This window comes from Lethenteron reissneri, chromosome 21 (assembly GCF_015708825.2).
Source record: "Lethenteron reissneri isolate LAM-NWPU_2019-01 chromosome 21, ASM1570882v1, whole genome shotgun sequence".
Lineage (NCBI taxonomy): Eukaryota > Metazoa > Chordata > Hyperoartia > Petromyzontiformes > Petromyzontidae > Lethenteron > Lethenteron reissneri.
The window spans coordinates 21633787-21656017 of NC_083799.1; the positions used below are offsets into that span (position 1 = coordinate 21633787).

The 22231-nt window shown below is 41.0% G+C and overlaps 1 protein-coding gene across 1 annotated transcript in view; it reads left to right on the plus strand.

The window, feature by feature from the left end:
- LOC133345395 (tumor necrosis factor receptor superfamily member 16-like) overlaps positions 1-22231 on the plus strand; it is a 43460-nt gene that overhangs the window by 10823 nt on the left and 10406 nt on the right. Inside the window, exons 3-5 of the mRNA XM_061556104.1 lie at positions 4055-4405; positions 12153-12161; positions 20944-21313. Coding sequence (XP_061412088.1) covers positions 4055-4405; positions 12153-12161; positions 20944-21313 — 730 coding nt within the window. The remainder of the gene's footprint in view (positions 1-4054; positions 4406-12152; positions 12162-20943; positions 21314-22231) is intronic.

Below are 22231 nucleotides of genomic sequence, written 5' to 3' on the forward strand. Positions count from 1 at the left end.
TGCAACTTTTCTTCATCTGCAGTCTATTGCTTGGATGTTTCGCTGAATTTGTTAATTTCATGGCTTCACCCATGCCGATTAAGCCAAGGCCCTGTTGCTAAGAGAGAGCCTTAAATTGACTGTAGCCAGAATAGTGATTTGGCCTCTCTATGACCTCACCAGAACCAAATTCCCTCAAGTGGCTGGTGTGTCAGCCCGAAGGAATTAATCTTTTGAATGTGTTACATTTACGTCATTTTGTAAGAATTGTGTACGTTCATCAGACATGCGTTGACATTGCATACATATTCATAAACTACTGTACATCGAATTCATTCTCACACTGGATAGTTACACATGCTCTGTCTGGGTTATTAAGCCTTTGTTTAATTACTTACACCCACAATCTGTAAATGTATGCGTGTAGTGTGGCATACGATTAAATAAATGAGCAAGTCAGACGAATGCCCCTTTAGGAACAAAGACGAATTGAAGCAATAGTGCACCTCACAATAAAAATGCCGATCAGCTGAAATGATTTTTTTCCATCACAAAGAGTCTGCAGTGTGCATTTTGATAAGCGGATATGCTGTAATTATAAGTTTAGGATGAACAAAAAGTGACTGATTTGACAGATGTGCACAATTGAATTATTGGACTGGTAGTAACAAGACAAAAATAGTACAATGGGTCATGATCAAATTATCCACATGTCCTGCCATGGCCTGACATGACTGCCGAGCAAAGGCAGTAGCTCGCAAAGATGGAATGATTCACATCCCGCTCACACCCACCACCCCCCCCCCCCCCCAATTGGTTGTGACGATTTAGAGAACAGTATTGTAGCTACTCGATTATTCAATGTTTTAACGTAATATTTTTTTTACATCTTTTTGAATCTCATTGCAATCGTTCTGGTTTCATTCATTAGCCTAAATATTGCATAACATGAATATATTATTTGCACATCAATTTTATAGTCAAAATATCCCATTCCCATACGAATGATTCAGTGCATGTATATCGAATGTGGGAATGTATGTTACACACACATAGTAGCCGCTTATAGAGGACATATGAGGGAAATGGTTTGTTGTAGAAATGCACGCTCAAAGTTTACACATCACAACACTCTCCGAACGGTCAGAGGTTTTACCCGCTATTTTACAATAATTGCAATCTTGCTTCATAGCGTAGCTACCATTTACTGTACGTACAAACATGATTGAATTCCCTTTGGATTACATAGAAAATGCAATACCCTCATCAGAATCTAAAGTTAAAATAATATTACAATCTATTGGTATTGACACGTATGTTCATATTCTTAGGCTTTTTCGGTAAAGTCACGTAGGTAAAAACATGAAAAAGTAAAATAAAATAAAAATCACGACGTTTCGGAGGCAATACAAGCTTCCGTCTTCAGGTGGTACCGTCACAGCCACGACAGCTGTATCAAGTAAATGAGAGATTGCAGGAGCTACCACTCCGTTTATTTACTTGATACAGCTGTCGTGGCTGTGACGGTTCCACCTGAAGACGGAAGCTTGTGTTGCCTCCGAAACGTCATGATTTTTTTATTTTATTTTACTTTTTAATGTTTTTACCTACGTGACTTTACCGAAAAAGCCTAAGAATATGAATCATTGCAGTCACGAAAGCTTCAAATCTAGAATTGACACGTATGTTGCTAATCGTGTATGTTGTTATTTAAAGTGCAGATGTCCCTTCATCTGGTCCGGCAGCATCAGGAAACTGACAGTCTTGTAATTTGAAACTCTCTTTGGTCACGCTATTTTAGGTAGATTTAAATAATCTGACCAAAAAAACCGCAATGCAAAATGAAGTATGCGTACACTTACGTGTACCATACATATTAAGTTATAATCACACGTGTGAGCTTAATGGTCCTGATATTATTAGACCCAATGAGAATGGAGGACATTTTCTAAATGAGCGAGGGGCCATAGTGTTGACCTTTGCGCGTGCCATATTAGAGGGTAATGGAGTATTGATTGAGTTGTAGTTTTCCTCGGAGCTGCTGTTTACAGTCAATGCGCTGATCAGTGTCATTCGAACATTCCATAGGCATAACTCCATTTGAGTATATCAATATATAATGCCCTACAGAAAGGATTTGACATTAACACTGATTTATTGCATGTAATGTTACGTGAGAGTGGTGAAGGGGTACTAAACCTGCGTTGTTAGAATATGCCTACATGCGTAACGGTATCTCATTGCCATCATACTTTTCAGTAATTTCTTTAAACAGTCTCACAAGTGTCGTGAAAAAAATACTCTTATGATTGCCATTTATTGCATTTTGATGTCCAGTGCTACACTTTGCGACGCAACAATTGACCTCAGAATTTAGATTTTTCTATGAGTAAGGTAAATGGGTTTGCATCATTTTCCCTAGCAGTGGCAATTGGTCAATCATATTTTTTTCTGACTGTTTTAATTTCCTTCAAAGCAATCCCTTTTGGCGATGAAATAGTTTTGCGTTGTAAGCCGTGACACGGAGATTGTTTCACTCGGCACCCAATGGAATGCATTTCCTTTGTGATTGGAATCCTCTTAGATTTAAATATATATATCGCTGAACACAGATGGGCTGAAAGTACTTGCAAATAATATAAGGCACAATGCGGATGAGAAAAATAGAGACTGAGATTAAAAAGCCCACCATTACATAACAGCTGTGACATTATATTCTTGGTTCTTTCGGTAAAGTCACGTAGAAGGGAAATAATAAAATAATAAAAATAAAACATAATACAATTCTCACGACGTTTTGGCCACAACGCAAGCAGTCGTCCTCAGGTGAAGAACAGAGCTGTCGGAAAGACAGCGTCCTCATGAACACTGCTAAGCTTGGCAGCGTATTTTAAGCTGGGTGGGAGGAGGAGAGCGCCTTGACAAAGGAGTTTACATATCAACAGGGGAATTGTTTTTCTGACTGTTTTAAGCTGTGACATTACCACAGCACTTCTGTCAGGTGAGGTGCACTTTGAGGCTACTTTGGCTGGCTCGCTTGCAGGGCAGGGGACAGAATCAGATATTCGGGGTGAACTTCACTCGGGTGATTGACCTGCACTCCCCACCGTGCTAGCTTGTGTTATAGCCGCCCAATGCTCTGCCCACCAACTCATCGTTGCAAGCGCATGCACTTGCAATGGTCCCTGCCAACACCACACACACGCATCACTCACTGCCAGTTTTACGCAGCCTATTCAATCCATAAACCACGAAAGTTAAACTGTGCCTCTGCTCAAGTTTAATGAGCAGCGTGCACTTAAAACACAGTGCCGCTTTACAAAAGCGCCCGTGTAATGAGGAATCTTCATTGCAACCGCGTCTTTGTTTACAAGGGAAGGTGGAGGCATGGAAAACGCCCGAGTGAGGGGCATGACACCATCTTACACAACACTTTTAACACAATTTACACGTGACACAGAATGAGTAACAATGCCATCTGCTTTTCTACATCACGCATTTTGCTCTCGCCTTCAACTGTGTATATGAGGACGGGGCTGCAGCTCCCATAATTTTCATTTTCCATTTCATCCAGCCCCTTCAAGCATTTAAAAAAAATTGTTGACTTAAATAACAATTTTGCAGGAGTGTTGAGTCCTCAAGCCCTCGACCCGCCAACACAATAGGACTGCTTAATCTTATGTATATATTTCACCGTACATAGCTAACTTTGCAAAATGGAGATGCAGGGGAAGGACAACAAACTAAACACAAAATTCAGTTTTAAAGAAATTAGTTTTCGATTTAGATTTAAAAGTCTATAACTCGAGTGGCTTCCCAATATCGGAAGGAAGAGCGTTCCAGACGACCGCAGAAGCGCATCTGAAGCAGCGCGATGCTTTGACCATCTTTGTTCGATGGCTAGCCAACAGCCACTGCCGCGAAGAGGACCGGCGTTCACTTGATGGCTTTACGCTCCTTGACGAGATCAGCAAGGTATTGTGGTTCATTTGTGGCTCGCACTTTGTGTGTAATGAATGCGAACAATTCATTGCCTCCCCCCCCGTTCTGCCATCTATTCCCCACGCCCGTGCAGGCGTGACGTTCTCTGCCACAGAGAGCCACGTGGAGGAGTGCGTGCCCTGCTCGCTGTGTCCCGCACGGATGCGCGTGCATGCGCCCTGCACCAGCACGGAGGACACGGTGTGCGAGTGCAGCAGCGGGCTGTTCGCGAACCCGCAGGATGGGGCGTGCATCGAGTGCCACGTGTGCCCGCCGGGCTTCGGCGTCGTCGTGCAGTGCTCCCCCGACGAGGACTCATCGTGCGCGCCCTGCATGTCCGGCTTCTACTCGGAGGAGAGCAGCGATGTGGAGCCCTGCATGCCGTGTTCATCCTGCTCCGAGGACCAGGAGGTGCAGCAGGAGTGCACGAGTAGCGCAGACACCAGTCTGCATAGGTGAGGCCATGGGTGCACTAAGCGCTAATTGAATTCCTACTCCATGCAAAAAGCTTTTGATTCAAATAATACATTTATTTTTTCATTGTAATTCCTCTGCTGGCTTCGTTGTTTCATATGCACATATGTACGTTGAACTTCTTTTGCACCGTACATAGCCAACCGTGCTAATCGGAGGTGCAGAGTTGTGAGATAACGAAGCCTACATAGCTTGTCCAGCACGTCACGTTTGCAGTCACGTGGCACACCTAAACATGATCTCTGTCACCCCAAATGGGCTTTGTCCCCCACTGGGGGAGTCCCAGGCTTGTGTGTTCTCTGTCCTCTGCACGTCAATGCCTCACTTAGAGGGAGAAGCACATGCCACACATACAGCATACAATTTAGTAAATGGAGGATAATCCATAATTATAATGCGCAATATACTTTTCACACAAAACAAGACATTTTACATGTGTGGTTCATTTTCAATGTTGTCGGGCTATGTTTTTTCTTGCTCACATGATCAACAGAGTGCTTATTTCCACTGGTCATCTTGAGCCGATGGTGACATTTCCACATTCCTGTAACAGGATCCATTCTTTCGCCAGGACAATACAGTGCAATAATCTTTTCACTAAGGGTCTTTTATTTATCAATTACCAATGGCTGAGTCAAGCGACATTTGAACCTACAACCTTCCATTGGTGACTTGGGCACTCGACCCACAGCAACCACCCAGCCATAATGAAATTAAAGGAAAATGGAGTTAGCCTTAGCTGATTCAATGCTACCTTGCTTATATATGGCAAGACAAAAAAAAACCATTTAAATAATGTAGAATTATTTTCATATTTTGTTAATACTGTGTTCATCTCTATCAATGCCTCTTTTCAATAACTGTGTGTGATTAACGCGTGAATAAAGGCGTTAAAGTTAATCTAAACTGGAAATGTTACATTTCAGATGTTTGCCCTCAGCACTTTTTATAGCTCATCAGAGACATGTATTGTATATGCATGTGGTCAGACATTGCATCATCGTGCTAGAAACACGGTATTTCTATCTTGGCTAAACACAAGTCTATCTATGTGCAATACTGGGGGAGAAGGAACAGCTGTATTTTTTAGGTCACTTTCAGGCATGACCTTCAACATAAAACAGCTCATCTGTAATACATTCAATACAGCTTGCAAACAGCGGTGTTGATGGCAAAATGTCTAATGCATTTGTCATTCACTGCAGAGAAACTAAAGTGGCACTTCCATTAATGTCAAGATACGAAACAGGCACGGACAGTGGAATCTCAGGCAGTTTTCACGCACCGGCTCTTATTTAAAAGTGGGCAGCTTGGACAGGGTGGATTTTTTTTCCCTCTTTGCCATGTGGATCAATTCCAGGACGCCAACGTATATGTCATTGATCATCATTAGATAGCTCACATCATCGCACAGCACATGTGGTCAGCTCGGAATGCACGTGTGGTTCGTGGATCTATTGCTAATGCATTGCATCTGTTTTCATCAACCTTTCTACGACTTATAGTAGCATGCAAAAAAATATCACGATTAAAGAGAAGCTATTTCTTCAAATAGAAATCATCATATTTTCAGAGGTCAATTGCACCTGTGTGTGTGATGCTTCTTGCCTGAGCAATGGCCACCGTTCGTGGAAGAGAAGCGTGCTGAAGCTTGAGTGATGTTTGGGAAATTGTGACATCTCCCCTAGGTCTTCTGTATTCTCCGTGGCAGATGTAGAAAATAGGTTCAGTGCAGTTAAGCTATAAATCATTGCATTCAGTTTCAATTCGTTGAGTGAACACGTTGGTAAACCTGATGATATCACCGTGCCTGCTTAAAACGCAATCTTGTCTCAAAAGTAGAATGACATATTACGAAGAACATTGCGCTCGTAATTAGCATTTGCTTCGGATTGAGTGATAGGGAAGTGTAGTATGATGGGTGGGATGGGGCTTTCGCACAGAAAAGAGGGGGCTAGCCAAAGAAAATATTCTAGCTTCCTTCGATATTGCTCAATATTGCTTAATTGTGGCTGGTTGGCTCATTTCAATAAGTGGATCCTCAAAGGAATGAGCTGCAGGATTGAACCCTCTCTCACATGCAACACAGATTTAAAAAAAAAATCATTTTTGGTCACAGTTCAATGAAAACAACTGATGTCTCTGTTATAGATTTATATTTACGTTATGGTGTGAAACTGTAGCAAATACACACACAATTGTTGACTAATATTGGTTAATAAATAGACCCAGAAGTTATCAGTGACGACATAACATGAAATGACATCAGAGTGTAACAAACATTAATATGCCTTTGTAGCTTCATGCCAGATTCATTTGTCTGCGGAACATGGGAGCATGGGAGCATATGACAAGTCGTTTTTGATCATTACTTACAAGACAATTTTCCAAATTATAAGCCTTGTGTGTTATTAAATAGTGATCTTAACAGTTCCACTTCCCATGCGGTTACTGAAAATTCAGTACAGTATATGTACAAATTCATTCCACATTCAATCACACAAGTTGATAAAAACACAACTATTGCAGTCAACGATCTGCATATACATTCCGATGCTGAACGAAGCCTCTGAACAACCTTTATTCATAGTTGCTGTGTTACTGCAAACATGTTTTATGAATGAACAGTTAAAGGCTGCGAATAATACCCAGTGTGTGGCCAGTAGTTCAAAAAACGATTCATGATGATTTATTTCACATTTGAGGAAACTCTTTCAGTAACGTACCATATGAAGGTTCCTTTTTACAGACTCAAACCAAACGTTAACAACAGTAATAAGCAAGAGACAAATGTGGTCGTTTTTTTAATGGAAGAGCGTATTTAAAGTGTCCATACATTTCATGTTTTTTTATTTAAATGAAACTAGTTTTTTTTGTTTAGACCAATATAAATCACAAAGTTGATTACACTGATATTTGGAATGATTTTATCAGTCAATCTCCATCGCTCATCTCAGTGTTTCCACACCCACAAGTGTGTGTTTACAAGTGCGGAATTTATCTTGGCTTTACAGAAAACATAACCATCGTAAATGCATGATATATATAAACAAAGCACAGACTCGTGACACAAGGAAGTCTCCATCGTGTCTATGTCGACCAGCACAGATGGACACCAGGACAGATGCTGTCCGTTATGTTCCATCACCTCTGTGCACGCTGGCTTGACTCTCCGACCCGAGCTGGAGTGAGGTCGATGGTTGTGCGTCGTTGCCTTCTGTTAGTATTGCTTCTCAGATTACGTACAACGCTGCTTTTGATCAGGCTAATGAGCGACTAACAGCGTTGCCGTTAAATGCATACGGACAGGACCTTGAAGCCTGATTCTCTGTGCTTGCAGGGATGAGACTTCAAGCCCATTCATTGTTTAGAGTGACGTGCCCCCTGGGCAATGGTCTCTGACTCACAGATGTGCCCTTATAACTTGAGCCTCCTTGCTTGGGATGACCAGAGCTGACTGAAGAAGAGAAAGCCCTTTCACAGGATTTGCTTATAGGAGCTATCTTATAATGATCTGAGAAACTCAATGCTGAGCCAGATCCTTTGAAAAATATGCTTTCCATTGCCTAATAATATGCACATTTAGTATTTTGTGGTATGGGAAAAAACAAGCCACTTTTATATGCCCAGAAAATAGATTTTTAAATGGAATTAAATAGGTTTGTTCATTTAAGATTTCATATAGTGAACGCATGCCTTAAGAAAATCACGTGATACGAGCTGTTTTTTTATTGTCTTACCCCAAATGTTTTTCCCAATAGCTAAGACCACTCAGCTATTAAGTTTTATTTCAACATGGTCAGTTCCATCCCTCACTGTAGCCAATGAGCCCAGACCGGATAACTCGCTTGCCAGTCACACCTGAGGTGTCAAAACTATCGTGGTTCCAATTTCTTTATCTGGTCAATAACGCCGGGATTACGTCATAACTATTTGAAATGAGTGTGTTAAAAATAAGTCACTCTTATGAGCCATACAAATAAATCGGTAATATTAAAGTGTTACAACCTTGCTCATTACCAACTTCTACTCTGGCCCATTGGGCTGTATTAAAATTCCATTGCAACTGGCCATATTTACCACAAAATGTAGACAATCACCAGAGGCACTCTTTTGGAATGGATGATGGAAAGTGTTTAATTTTAATCTGGGAGAAGGAAGAAGGGAGGAGGTAGAAATTGAGATCTTTATTTGACAGGTATGGGCGGAACACTGAGAAAACAAGTTTTTTTCATTCGGGTATTTGATTTTTGTGGGGAGCCTCAGGGTTTGAGTTGATGACCTCACCGAGACGTCCAGCCAGCCCTGTAAGAGGTTTTATTTCATATTACGGTAATTAAGAAATTATATATGGCTAATGTGCTAGTTCTGATGCTCTGTCAAATCAGTTCGATACAGCGTGAGTCTAAAATTACGGTCGTCAGCTCTAAGACTTCGGATGCGTTCACATCGCACCAAGATGGAAATTGAACGTCATAAATCAATACTCTTCTGAGTATTGAATTCACATTCCGATTGTTTCCATCAAATTAATACATACACCAAACGCCGATTGCCATTAAGTGACGGTGGCATCACTACAGTGCTTGTGCCAGGCTAAGTGCACCTTCAAGCCACGTGACGAGCATCTACTTGTGTATCTGGTTAGACTTTGGATAGTGACTGGATGTAAATACTGGTATGATAAGTGAGGTGCTAGGAGGGCCCGCACCATGCCATGCTACATTTCTCTCACCAGGGTTGATGTAGACAGACTGCATCACGCACTCATTCTGCCCTGGGCCAACCTAGATTAGGTCTGGGCCAGTTTCAGACGTGACTTGCCACTTACATCTATGGCCAAATATCAAACAAAGACAAAGATCCCTCGTATAGCCTTAACAGACTGTTGGGGCAAGTGCTGTTAGCGAACACCAATGAAGGCAGGCACGGCACATGAGGGTGTGGGTGGCCAGCATTATGCCCGGCCGCCTTTGTCTCCCTAGTGGTGATGTTTACACACCACACTAGGTACTAATTTGAGGCTGAATCGACCTAGAGGAGGCCCATGACCGGTTCAGATAATTGTCGCTAGTGTTGGCCATGAGCGGAAGTCGAACTCGGGTATCTGCGTTCGCAGCACAACACGCTTGCCGCTGCTCCACCGCTCCCCACAAATGTACATATTTAAACTTTACACAAATAAACATACACATTAAAAAACGTATTTAATATCGAGAGGTACTGTTTTTAATGGATTACCCTCTTATGCGAATAGTGGCTTTGAGCCTACGAATGTAGGATTGATATGAAAATATACACAATGGTATAATTTACTGCGCATTTATACCACAACCCTCACAATTCTACACGGGTAACCGTCCACAAAATGTGGGTGATATTTTAAAACTTTTAAGTGTTAAATGTCCGGCATTAGTTTAAATAAAAATGTTATTGTCATACACTGCACACTTATAGATAAATAAAACGTCAATAATATGTAGAGAGACTATTTAGGGTTAAAGAGAGATAACATGGGACCTTTTTTGCCAGTGTCAAAGTATGAAAAAACAAGAATTTGTTTTACCCTTTCTGGAAATCAAACATGCGTTAAGATGTTCAAACACCAAATGGATACCTTTGGCAAGGAATCGTGTCTGCATATTTGGTGTTTGAACATATTAACACCTGTTTTATTGCCAGAAAGGGTAAAACCAATTCTTATCTTTTCATATTTTGATACTGGAAAAAAGGTCCCATTTGTAGATGCTCACCCCGAGATATAAATTCCCTGGTAGTGCATTGTCTTTGTGCTGTTCGCCTTTTGGCGTTCTCTGGTTTGACACTGGTGAGACTAGGCCCTAAAGAAAGCTGTCTCTGGTGTAGACCAATCAGTTTCAAGGACAATGCAGAGCATGTTTTGTTTGCATGTTCACCACAAGTATTGTGTGGTTAATGCAGACATGATTCCTTGAAAAAGGTTTCTATTTGGTGTTTGAACATATTTTAAACACCTGTTTAATTGCCAGAAAGGGTAAAACCTATTCTTATTTTTTCATTCAAGGTGAGATAGGTGTTAAGTGGGCCACAGCAGCTGAAGAATCCTGTGCAGTGATTCACAGCATGGGTTCAGGGCTGGGAGGGTGGCATTAGCGCTACCTCAGTGAAATCAAGCTGATATGATACTCCCACATGACTTTTGTCATTGTATTTTAGGTGCTGTATCCGGCAATGACAGCACATGTTCCACAATGTCCTCTTCTTCTGCTTCCCCCCCCCCCACCAACCCCGCATCTAGGCCCCTACAGAGACGCTTATATGGCTTTGGATAAGCGATGTACATTCCTGATGTGATTTCTTGCCAAAAGACCCGCCTCCTTCCATTGGCAGATGTTTTGCAAATCTTCCAAAGTGGATGTGACAGCTTGATACAGGGTGATGTGTGGTGCACAAGTAGAATCCAACACACAGCCAAGGGTTAGGCGTGTGTGGAAAATAAACTGCACTCCAATTATCTCTCAAAGGGGGTCCTGGTCTAAGGAGTTAATAGACACTGTCGCAGGATGTGCCAGTTGCTATTTTGTATCAGGATAGAGTGGGCTTTAGAGCAGCATGCCTGTATCTAAGTCTTGGCACTCGATGAGATTTGATCTGCCAACACGTGTGCCCACTCGGTCACCTGCCAGATTGCATGTGAATACTGTGATATACTAGCCCCATAAGAGTTGTGTGCCTTTAGCTCCAATAGTGCACGTGCGTTTATGTTCGCATTAGTGGAAACAAGAGTTGATTGACAGTGGCAAGTTTTGGAATGATTTATATTGGTAAAAGTTAAGATTGATTTATACTAAACGAATTGAAATTGTGGTTCTTCACAAGTATATATTTTTGTGTAAGGTCTTACACTACAAGCCTTTAACATTATCTTACAGAATTATTAGGCTTAACAGGTTGACCCTCGAAATACATATCAAATAGGCGAGTTAATTTTTATAAACAAATGTCAACATTGACTTATATTGTGGGAAATATCCTGAAGGAATGTTTAATATCGCAATTTTCTCTTGCATTTGCATGGGTCTAAAGTGTCAGGTAATGAACAGGATATATCACAAGCCAGAGGGTTGGACTCTTGAATGCAAGCCATAAGTTCAATTCCTGGTCAGGGTGAGCGCAGCACACCTTGCATCTGGACTTGGTAAACAGATAATGAACACCAGTTGTTAGAATGCCAACAGCAGTTTTCCTATGGAGGCATTGATCTCTGCCATAAGAAAATGGAATCACTGGCTCTGGACAGGTTCCCTCCGTTATCAGCAGTGTACAGCACTGCTGGACTCTGTACGATCGTGTAAATATGGACGAATTGCACTGCCTTGTATGTAGGTGCCATGTCCATACAGGAAATTAGCCATGGCACGAGCCGTACTACTGCCAAACTCCCTGATGCAAGCCGGCTCACTTAAGCACGCAGTTCTTCTCAATGCTGTGCTCCCACATGTCAGGCTGTGAGCCCCCTCCTGCATCCTCCCGTAACCTTCAATGCGTGAGCTGACATGTGATCAGGTAGTCGCTAATAAGTGCAGGTGGACAAGTTGTCATTCTAGTTTCCTAAAGCTTCGCAGAGATTTTTCTGAGACTAAAGTGGGTCCCTAAAGGGTTCCAACACGAGCGTCTTTTTTTCCATTTTAAAAGCAAATGCGCATCGATTTGTGTTGCTGTTGGTAATATAGGTTTAGATTGTGTTGGTGATCAATTGTCCTACAAGACCACAATATGAGAACAATCATCGAAAACGGCTGTTCTTTAAGCAAACTTTTATTGAGGCTCCTCATAAATATGTATAAGATCAACGATGTTTATAGATAAGAGTTTGGTGCTCAAAAGTTATATGATGTGCTTGGAAAAAAGTGGGAAAATATGAAAATGCAGAGCACATGGTGAGAATTTTTCGAAAATATGCATTGTGTTTTTCAGAAAACGCACAATATAAGTGTTTATTCCATTCACTCCAGACGAAATGGAATTTAAACATACGATCTTAATTATCCTATTTGCAAATGTAATAGATTCTTACCGTAACAATGGCAGCATTCTTCATTATTGCTGATTGAAGTATGGTACAAAATGTGCATATATTTCATAACCTGGATTTATTATCCAATAAATAATGGCCATAAGTAAACGTTTAAATTAAAAACTAAATATGGCACGCCTACTCACAGTAGTTATTTTCATTATTTTATTGCTGCAATATGAAGAATGCGCCAATTTGTATAAATCTTACAAAAACAAGTTCACCCTGAATTTATAACATAAAGTTCATGGCATAACAACATTGTATTGAACAGTTAAGCTTTGCTGGCCCATTTCCACTCACTGCTGGACGTTAACCAATGCGATATTTTCATGACTTCTTGATATGATTTTTAAGGTTCAGGAATTTGATTGTGTTGTATCACTCATACAGCTCATCTATACAATGGTACAATTACAGCGTGATCATCTTTGTGAAGCCCTGGCGGTTAATTTGATGGCCAGACTGGATAACTGCAGGAATTAAAATTACTGGGCTCACAAGTCTCAACAAAACTGTGGATGTGTTTTGGCATATGGTGACAATGAGACGAAAAATATGGGTCCTTGCGGTGGAAGCATTTGAGCGGTCTCCTTTGCCCGCAAAGTATAAAAAAAACCCAACAGTCTAATAACTGTACAGCATGCCATTACAAACAGTTGTGACATTATTATTAAAACTTTAAAATAAATTACAACATTTTTTGTAATTTACCAGGTAAGGCCCACTGAGCTCTGTAGCTATTTTTTTAGAAGCCACCTGACTATCACAAATCATAGCCCTACAAAGTGGCTTGTCACGTGGCAATTTATAAGCAGTCAAATACTTTATGAACGAATGTTGATTCTAAACGTGGAGGGTGGTTTACCCAGAGAAAAATCCACGCGACCACGGGAAGAACATGCAATCTCAAAATATACAGGCGTCAGGGTCGGGATCGAACCAATGACCTCTTGTTTACCCGGTGAGGGAGTTAACATACCATCACGACGGCGTGGTTTAAGGGCGTGTTCGTGTGAATGCATTTGCGTGCGTATGTGCGGCTGTGTATTTACGTGGTAGATCGTAGTAGAGTCCAAGTAAGTTAAACTGTTGTATCATCACAGCAAACCTGGTTCAATCCCATACCCTGCAAAATGACTGTGGAAATTGTAATCGAAATCTGATGTAAATACCTAGTTAGGTGCATCAGACATCAACACCAGGAAGAACAGGTGGGAGAGTGTGGTGGTTCGCGGTCACATGTTATCATCGTGTGACATTCCAACCACAATAGGTGCCTTTTAAAAACAGTATCAAGCGGTGATTTGTGTACATAGGTCTCCGTGTAAATATAGAAAGTGCTCAAAGTAGAGATGGAACTGTGTCATATACTCTATTTAGTTTTACATTGAAAACTAATTTCTTTAGAACTGCTCTTTGTGTTTAGTTTGTTGTCTGTCCCACTGATTAGCACAATTAGCTACATACAGTGCGAAAGAAGTTCAATATACAAACAGACAATCCTACACTGTGTGAACGTCATGTTAAAAATAAAACGTATTAATGTAGTGATATAGTGCCAAGTCATGCCTTTATTTTTTATGATTCTAACATGAAGAGATGAGCGATCTCAATTTAACTAAACTATGAACTTAACACCACATTACTGTATTGTACAATACAGTAATGTGTTACTTCGAAGCAATCCAGTCACAATGTAGATTGTCACAATAAAGGCAGTGCCAGACATTTCCAAGTGTTCAATACATTCAACGTGTGGCACCCTATTACAAAGTCAAATAATACTGCATCCACATTTCTCATATCTGGATCTTATTGTACTCTTGAAGCTAAAAATGTCCCAGGAAAGACCAAATATAATTTTCGATTTAAAGCTTTCGTGACTGCAGGGATTCATCTTCTTGGTTCTTTCGGTAAAGTCACGTAGAAGGGAAGTAATAAAATAATAAAAATAAAACATTTAATTTTATTATGTTTTATTTTTATTATTTTATTACTTCCCTTCTACGTGACTTTACCGAAAGAACCAAGAAGACCAAATATAATTGTTGACAGTTTATACAGCTATTTTGTGAAAGATAATAACAATAATACTGAAAACAGGTTACATTAGTCATTTAGAGATATGTATTAGAGGTATATTCTTAGGTTTTTTCGTTAAAGTCACGTAGGTAAAAATTTAAATTTAAATTAATAAAAGTAAAATAAAAAAAATCACGACGTTTCGGAAGCAACACAAGCTTCCGTCTTCAGGTGGAACCGTCACAGCACGCTTGCTGTATCAAGTAAATGAGAGATTCCAAGAGATACTACCCCGTATATATACTGGTTGAGGGGGGGGGGGCAGGACAGGCCCCCTTTTATTATAATGGTAATATTATATTATTTTTTATTTTATTTTTATTTTATTTTACTTTTATTAATTTTAATTTAAATTTTTTACCTACGTGACTTTACCGAAAAAACCTAAGAATATGAATCCTTGCAGTCACGAAAGCTTCAAATCTAGAAGTATTAGAGGTAATTTAATTGCATTAATGTCCATTAGTAAAGTCATGATAGTTTTGCAAATAGTAGCGCTGAAAACTAAAGATAATCGCAGGCAGTTAAATATAGTGCCATGAGCCTAATCTCCATCTTGTATTAACAAGCTTTTGGCACTGCTAGTGGCACTTGCAAAAAATGAGTGTGGCGCACTTTACATTTTTGTCTATAATTCACTGACAGACTCAACAACAAAAAACCCATGTAAGCCAAGCCCCCCTTGTTAGTCTGCTCTGTGGCAATGTCGTAAAAGTACTTCCAGACTCTGAAGGTAAAGTGTATATTATCTGTGTAAGGGGCCAATGCTGGTACAGCGTAAGTGCGTATCATGTTTATAAGACACGATGTTTGACCTACAATAGCAGCTTGTTTTGGAGGAGCATTTGTTAGATGTGAGCTTAGATTGTTGGCCCCTCTTGTGGATCGCTTGCCCAGTGGTGCCCCTTTCATCCCAGCCTTCGAATGCTTTGGTTCCCAGTGTCACATTTCGCCACGCGAGGGTTGGCACAGCCTCACCCTGGGGCACAGACGGGACGAGAGTGGCCCATTGTGGGTGGTGCATCAGCCCAACAAGTGTCCCTGGAATGGCACATACATCTTCAGTGTGGGTGTCTGTCTGGCATGCAAATAGCGCAAGGCATTGCGACGTTGGCGGGAACAGACTAAGGGGAGGGCAGCGTGACAGATGCAAGTGCATGCCTCTTAGGATAGCTGACCAGTGGCAAAGGGTTTTTGTTGCAAACGGAAACTAGTGGTGTATGTATGTTGAACCTCTTTCGCACTGTATGTAGCCAACCATGCTAATTGGAGGGACGGGGGAAAGGACAACAAACTAAACACAAAAAACAATGTTCTTTTGTTTGTATTATGACTGCAGGTATTGCGGTCTATGCAAACATGACTCCTTGCAAAAAGGTGTCAGTTTTGTTGCCAGATAGAAGGGTAAAGAACCAATTATCATATTTTTACTGGCAAATGAGGTCCCCATAGTGTAGATGCTTGCCCCGAGCTCTCATACTCTGATGGTGCATTGTCCTTGAGTTGTGCGCCTTTTGGCGTCATCTGGTCCAACCCATATGAGACTAGGCTCTAAGGAAAGCTGTCTCGGGTGTGGACCAATCAACTTCAAGGACAGTGCACATTATCAGAGTTATGTTCTTTTGTTTGTATTATGACTGCATGGTATTGCGGTCTATGCAAACATGACTCCTTGCAAAAAGGTGTCAGTTTTGTTGCCAGATAGAAGGGTAAAGAACCAATTATCACAAAAAACAGGTCGAAAGAAATGAGTTTTCAATCTAGATTTAAAAGTGCATAGCTCCAGTGGCTTTCTAATATTGGAAGGAAAAGCGTTCCAGACGGCCGCAGAAGTGCACCTGAAAGCGCTCGATGTAGTGACCGTCCTTGTTCGATGGCTAGCCAAAAACCGCTGTGTGGATGACCGGAGTTTGCGTGATGGTTTATGCTCCTTGACAAGGTATTGTGGTAATTGGTTTTTTACCCTTCTATCTGGCAACAAAACTGACACCTTTTTACAAGGAGTCATGTTTGCATAGACCGCAATACCTGCAGTCATAAATACAAACAAAAGACATAACTCTGATAATGTGCACTGTCCTTGAAGTTGATTGGTCCACACCCGAGACAGCTTTCCTTAGAGCCTAGTCTCACATGGGTTGGACCAGATGACGCCAAAAGGCGCACAACTCAAAGACAATGCACCATCAGAGTATGAGAGCTCGGGGCAAGCATCTACACTATGGGAACCTCATTTGCCAGTAAAAATATGATAATTGGTTTTTTACCCTTCTATCTGGCAACAAAACTGACACCTTTTTACAAGGAGTCATGTTTGCGTCATCTGGTCCAACCCATGTGAGACTAGGCTCTAAGGAAAGCTGTCTCGGGTGTGGACCAATCAACTTCAAGGACAGTGCACATTATCAGAGTTATGTCTTTTGTTTGTATTTATGACTGCAGGTATTGCGGTCTATGCAAACATGACTCCTTGTAAAAAGGTGTCAGTTTTGTTGCCAGATAGAAGGGTAAAAAACCAATGATCATATTTTTACTGGCAAATGAGGTTCCCATAGTGAAGGTATTGTGGTTCATTTGTGGCAAATATTTGGTGTGGAATGAGTGCGATCTTATAATAGCTTGTTTTGGAGGATTATGTGATGGTTGTGCTTGTTGAGGGTATGTACCTTTTGACCTGTAGACTTCGCTGCTGGATTTGTGTTTGGTGGTCAAATATTTTCCGTTTGATTCGAATATGATAAACAATTTACCAGAATTTCAGTCTGTTAGTAAGCGCTACATGTCTGCTGTGTGCATTGTAAGCAGATGTTTCTCGGATATCACCATCACAATGACATCACACAATGCTGCCAAGTCTCAAATCCATTAATTCCATTCGCAGCACTTGACATTTATTTTACAACCTGATTTTCTTGGATGAGACATGTGCCTGCCAGTGTATTTGGCATTTTACATGTTTATATTTATGAGGTCATTCACTGTACATTGCTGTACAAATGCTTCATGGTTTGTCTTTTTATGGACATTACTGATGTAAAACGTAGCATTACAACATTCATCCTAAGCATATTTTACAGACTATGTTAGGATTATTAAATACATATCTACTACATTATAATAAAATTGTATCATACACATGTACAGTAAATGTTATACCAGACCATCTCAGAATCAGAATCTTTATTTATCCTGGAGAAATCCGATGAGCTCTGCAGCTTTTTTACAGATGTCCAGTAGATGCATTTTTACAGATGCATGATGATCTGTATTATGCAAATTATATTGACTGTCTTGAAAATGTTTAATTTTGTATCTGTCCCATATTTCCCTTCGTCGTTACAATTTTGACAATATTCTAATCAGCGGATCTCCACCTCTTGTTACATTGTATTTTATAGCTTTATTTTGGTGATTTCGAAAACATATGATTAAGCCATGTTTCTTGCGGAAGTGCGGAGTTGGCCTGATGGCTTAAATCTAAGTTGTCTTATGGTTGTTGTTGTTGTTTGACTTGCATCACACTGGAATTGTTGCACACAGCGTTGTAATACGGTGTTTTTTTCTGGAAGATTTGCTTTAAGATGTTCTCTGTTCATATTTTGTTTGTTGCGGTTGCATCCGGCTCAAGAGCCGCATGGCTCACAGGGCTATACCAAATAAATGAAACATGAAACTTATCCAATAATTGGCTTTTCATAAGATTATTTACACATTTCACTTTAACTTTACGTCTAGTAAACAGGGTGACTAGGATACATGACATTTCATAGGGATGTGCCCAACGCCAAGGGAACACATTCATTCATTTCCAAATCAGCCAATGCAGTTGATTTTTAAATATCAGACGTAATATCAGTCACACAATGACCTTACACTTCCAATGGCATCATTGTGCCTTTGACAGTGTTCCTTAATATTGTCAGCCAGCATGATTGAGTGGAGATTGAAGCCAATTCGACAAATGCTTGCAATTTGCCTCCTCAGTAGAAAGTGCATCACCCCACTGGGTTATACAACTGCCCAACAGGGTTAAGTTAAATTTTGCCGCTGGCGCCAGGCCATGAATCATGAGTTGTGGAGTCCTGAAGAGACGAGGTTAGAGGTGAGTGTTTAATTTAGGCTCAAGTTGAAGTTCTTCCTGCCAAGATGGAGAGTCTGCTTTACAGTGGGGCCTTTGCACACTCTTTGACATCGAACTCCCCGTGGATGACCTTCGCACCCAAACGACGAACATAGAACACGTGTGTTCGTTCTATTGTGAATCTGGTCCAGTGTAAAGATGAATTAAAGTTGTATGTGTGGCCATGCTACAGTCAAGTTTCAAGCGAGTATAAGCGTACGGTGATGGCAATTTCATTATTTTCGTGATATTATTTGGGTCTTTTGGTAAAGCCACGTAGATAAAAAAAAATCACGACGTTTCGATCGCAACACAAGCAATTGTCTCTTTTTCACCTGAAGATGATTGCTTGTGTTGCGATCGAAACGTCGTGATTTAGATTTTATTATTTTTGATATCTACGTGGCTTTACCGAAAGACCCAAAGAATATGCATGCCTGAAGTCACGAAAGCTTTAAGTCAAGATTTTCGTGATGTTTATATTATGGCAAAAACGTTTCTCTTGAGCATGTATGTTACATGTTTATATTGTGAATGCATCAGTCCGTGGGTGATTGTGAATTTGCCTTGTATATTCTACAGATTTTAAATTACATGCGTTAAATAATTAATACGAGTGTAAGGCAGTTAATTTTTAAGAAACTGTACCAATGAGGTTTTATAAGTCATGATGTAACATCAGTATTTGTTCCAATTTAACATTTTGATCCAAGAAGTAATCTATATTTTGCCAAATTATCCTCCTATAAATTATATGAATGCGAAAACTAATAGCGTGAAACCATATTTTAATACAGCACTGAGAATGTTGAAAATTACGAAACTGAAATAAAAAAAGCACAATATAATATAATTATTCAAGTCATATTAACTAAATCTCCCATCAGTATGTATTTCATGATGTGTGACCAATAATATTACAAAAGATACTAAGATATATGGGATGATGCTGTGGGGGTAATGGTTAGCACACTGGACTTGCCATCCAGAGGTCACCAGTTCGATCTGCTGGCGAAGTAGTAGAAACAATGGGTGAAAACTTTCTAAAATCTCTTGTCCGCCCAGCAGTATAAAAGGGCACGCCACAGTTTGTCGAGCGGTAGGTCGTACGTGGTTGGGGTAAAGTGTGGGTACTCGCAACGCTTCCAAGATGTCTGGCCAGTGTGGTCGAGGTGGAAAAACACCCTCCTCGAGGGGCTATACAGCTCCGTCTCGTGGAGGCCCTTCTGCCAGCCGTGGTGCATGTATGTAGAACTTCTTTCGCACCGTACATAGCCAACAGTGCCCGTCGGAGGTGCGGTGAGCAAGCAGTTGCAAGACTGCACCTTTGCCTTTTTACTTATATCTACAGAGTATATATATTTTATATAAAACAATGAGCATATCCTGTGAGGCAAACCTGTTCATTTTACAATGTAAAATCTTCTCCAGCAATACTTTACCACGGTAACATTGAAATAGCGCGTAAGCCATCGCGGCAGGTTGCAGCATTCTTGTGACAGCACGAAGTCTTGCGTGAATGCAATCTGACAGCTTGTTATGTACAGCGGTGGGTTTTTGTCATGAGCTGTGAAAACGGGAAGCTGCAGCCGAGCGAGCTGTCACTCTGGAGCTGCGCACGATTTATTGCCGCGTCCTCTGTCACCGAGCCCTCGGCTGATCCCAGAGCCCATCAGCGGAGGAATTCCAGAGAGCTACACAGACTCCTCTCAGTGTCGTCCCGTTGTCGCACGCAACGGTTCAACCACAGACTTCCTGCGGTGCAAAATGTGCCAGTCTGTTTTTCTTTTGCTTATTGACTGCCGAGTGTTGTTGTTGTTTTTCTTTATTTACGTGGAACCGAAGTCAAATGTGTTCCTTCCCATGATTAATTTCATTATCTTGGGTACTTTGATCTGTTTGTACCAAAAGGGAAAACGTGTTTCTCCATGTAAGTGGTTTGGACCTGCAATTTGCACAACTGTGATTATATTTTTAAATAACTTAAATGTGGAAATTTTACAATTTACATTTCATTACCTATAGGCATGCTCACGGTAATGTTACCTCAATAGTTAGCATCAGACAACTTTTCTCCAAGTAACATATCCTGAATGGAAAAACCAAGGCCTGCCTTAAGAGCTTATGCTACTTATCTGTTTATATGAATTTTCAAACAAAGCTGAATTAACAAGCAAGCTTACAACTTATACGCATGTAATTTAATAATACAAAAATAACCCCCACAGCCGTGCTGTGTATTCTTCAGACAAAGATCCAGAGCAAGGCGATTCACTGCCGAGCAACCAAGATATTTTTCCAAGTGACCACGACTACATCCCGCAAGATCCCTTCCCACAAGACCCCTTTCCTGAAGACCCCATTTCAGAAAATCCATTCCCAGATGAGAACCCTCCTGACAAAACCAATGATGACGAGGAGGACGACGACGACGAGGAGGAGGAGAAGGAAGAGGAGGAAGGCTCCGAGGAGAGTGGTCACGCAGTCAATGGGACAAACGGAACGCCGTCAAACAGCCAAGAGCCGCTGGGTGACCATTCCCGCGACATCATCCCCGTCTACTGCTCCATCATGGCGGCTGTTGTGGTGGGACTGGTGGCGTACGTCGTCTTTAAGCGGTGAGGCTCGGGCCTTCTTCTCCGTGTCTCGGTGGAAGACACTGACAATGGTGACGGGCGTGATGGCTCACGCCCACAGCCCAGTGAAATGGAGGCAGGATTAGTGGATCGTGTGCTGAGGTCATGAACACGATACACCCACACTTGCATGTACAGTGAAGTGGTAGCTGTGGAATAAGTTATCTGTGAGCGTGGGGTATCCTCTGGTTACTACAGACACATGTTCATCTTTATATTGTGCACGGTGCTTGCACGCATGTGTACGTACATATGTGCATGCAGTTAGATAATTGCGTGAGATCACTCGCACGCAATTTGATTTCATGTTTTCATAAGTGTGCATTTGGCAATGGCCAGCAGTTTATTGCAAATGTGTTGCACTTGAGCAACTATTGCTGTGGGTGGCATCACGTGTTTGTGCTTTACACACTGCCTATTATTATTTACGAAAAAAATCATTCATGAAAGATCTTTTGTTGAATTTTCATGCCAGCCATTCTGCCAAAGCAAACATAATGCAGATGTTCTAAGAAAATAGAATTGCAGCATGCTGAAGTGCATTCTGCAATTCCTTTTTAAATCCTTTATATTAAGTTCGCATGCTTGCTTGCTTGCGTGCTTGCTTGCTTAGGACCGTGCAAATCTTTCGGTCGTTTTTTAACCCACTTCCCGTGATCCAATCGAGCTGACATTTTCCACACAGACTCGTTGTGCCAGACAATTATTGTTCGTGAAAAAAAATTCCCAAAATGTTACACTTCTTAGGCAAAAAAAATTTTATTTTACATATATTCAAATATAACTCATTCATCGCTTTGGCTGAACGTCACAGTATAAGAGCCCAGAACGTAACCCCTCCACAGGCCGTGGCGAAGTAGCGCAGTTGGTAGCGCCCTCGCTTCCCATGCCAAAGGTCGC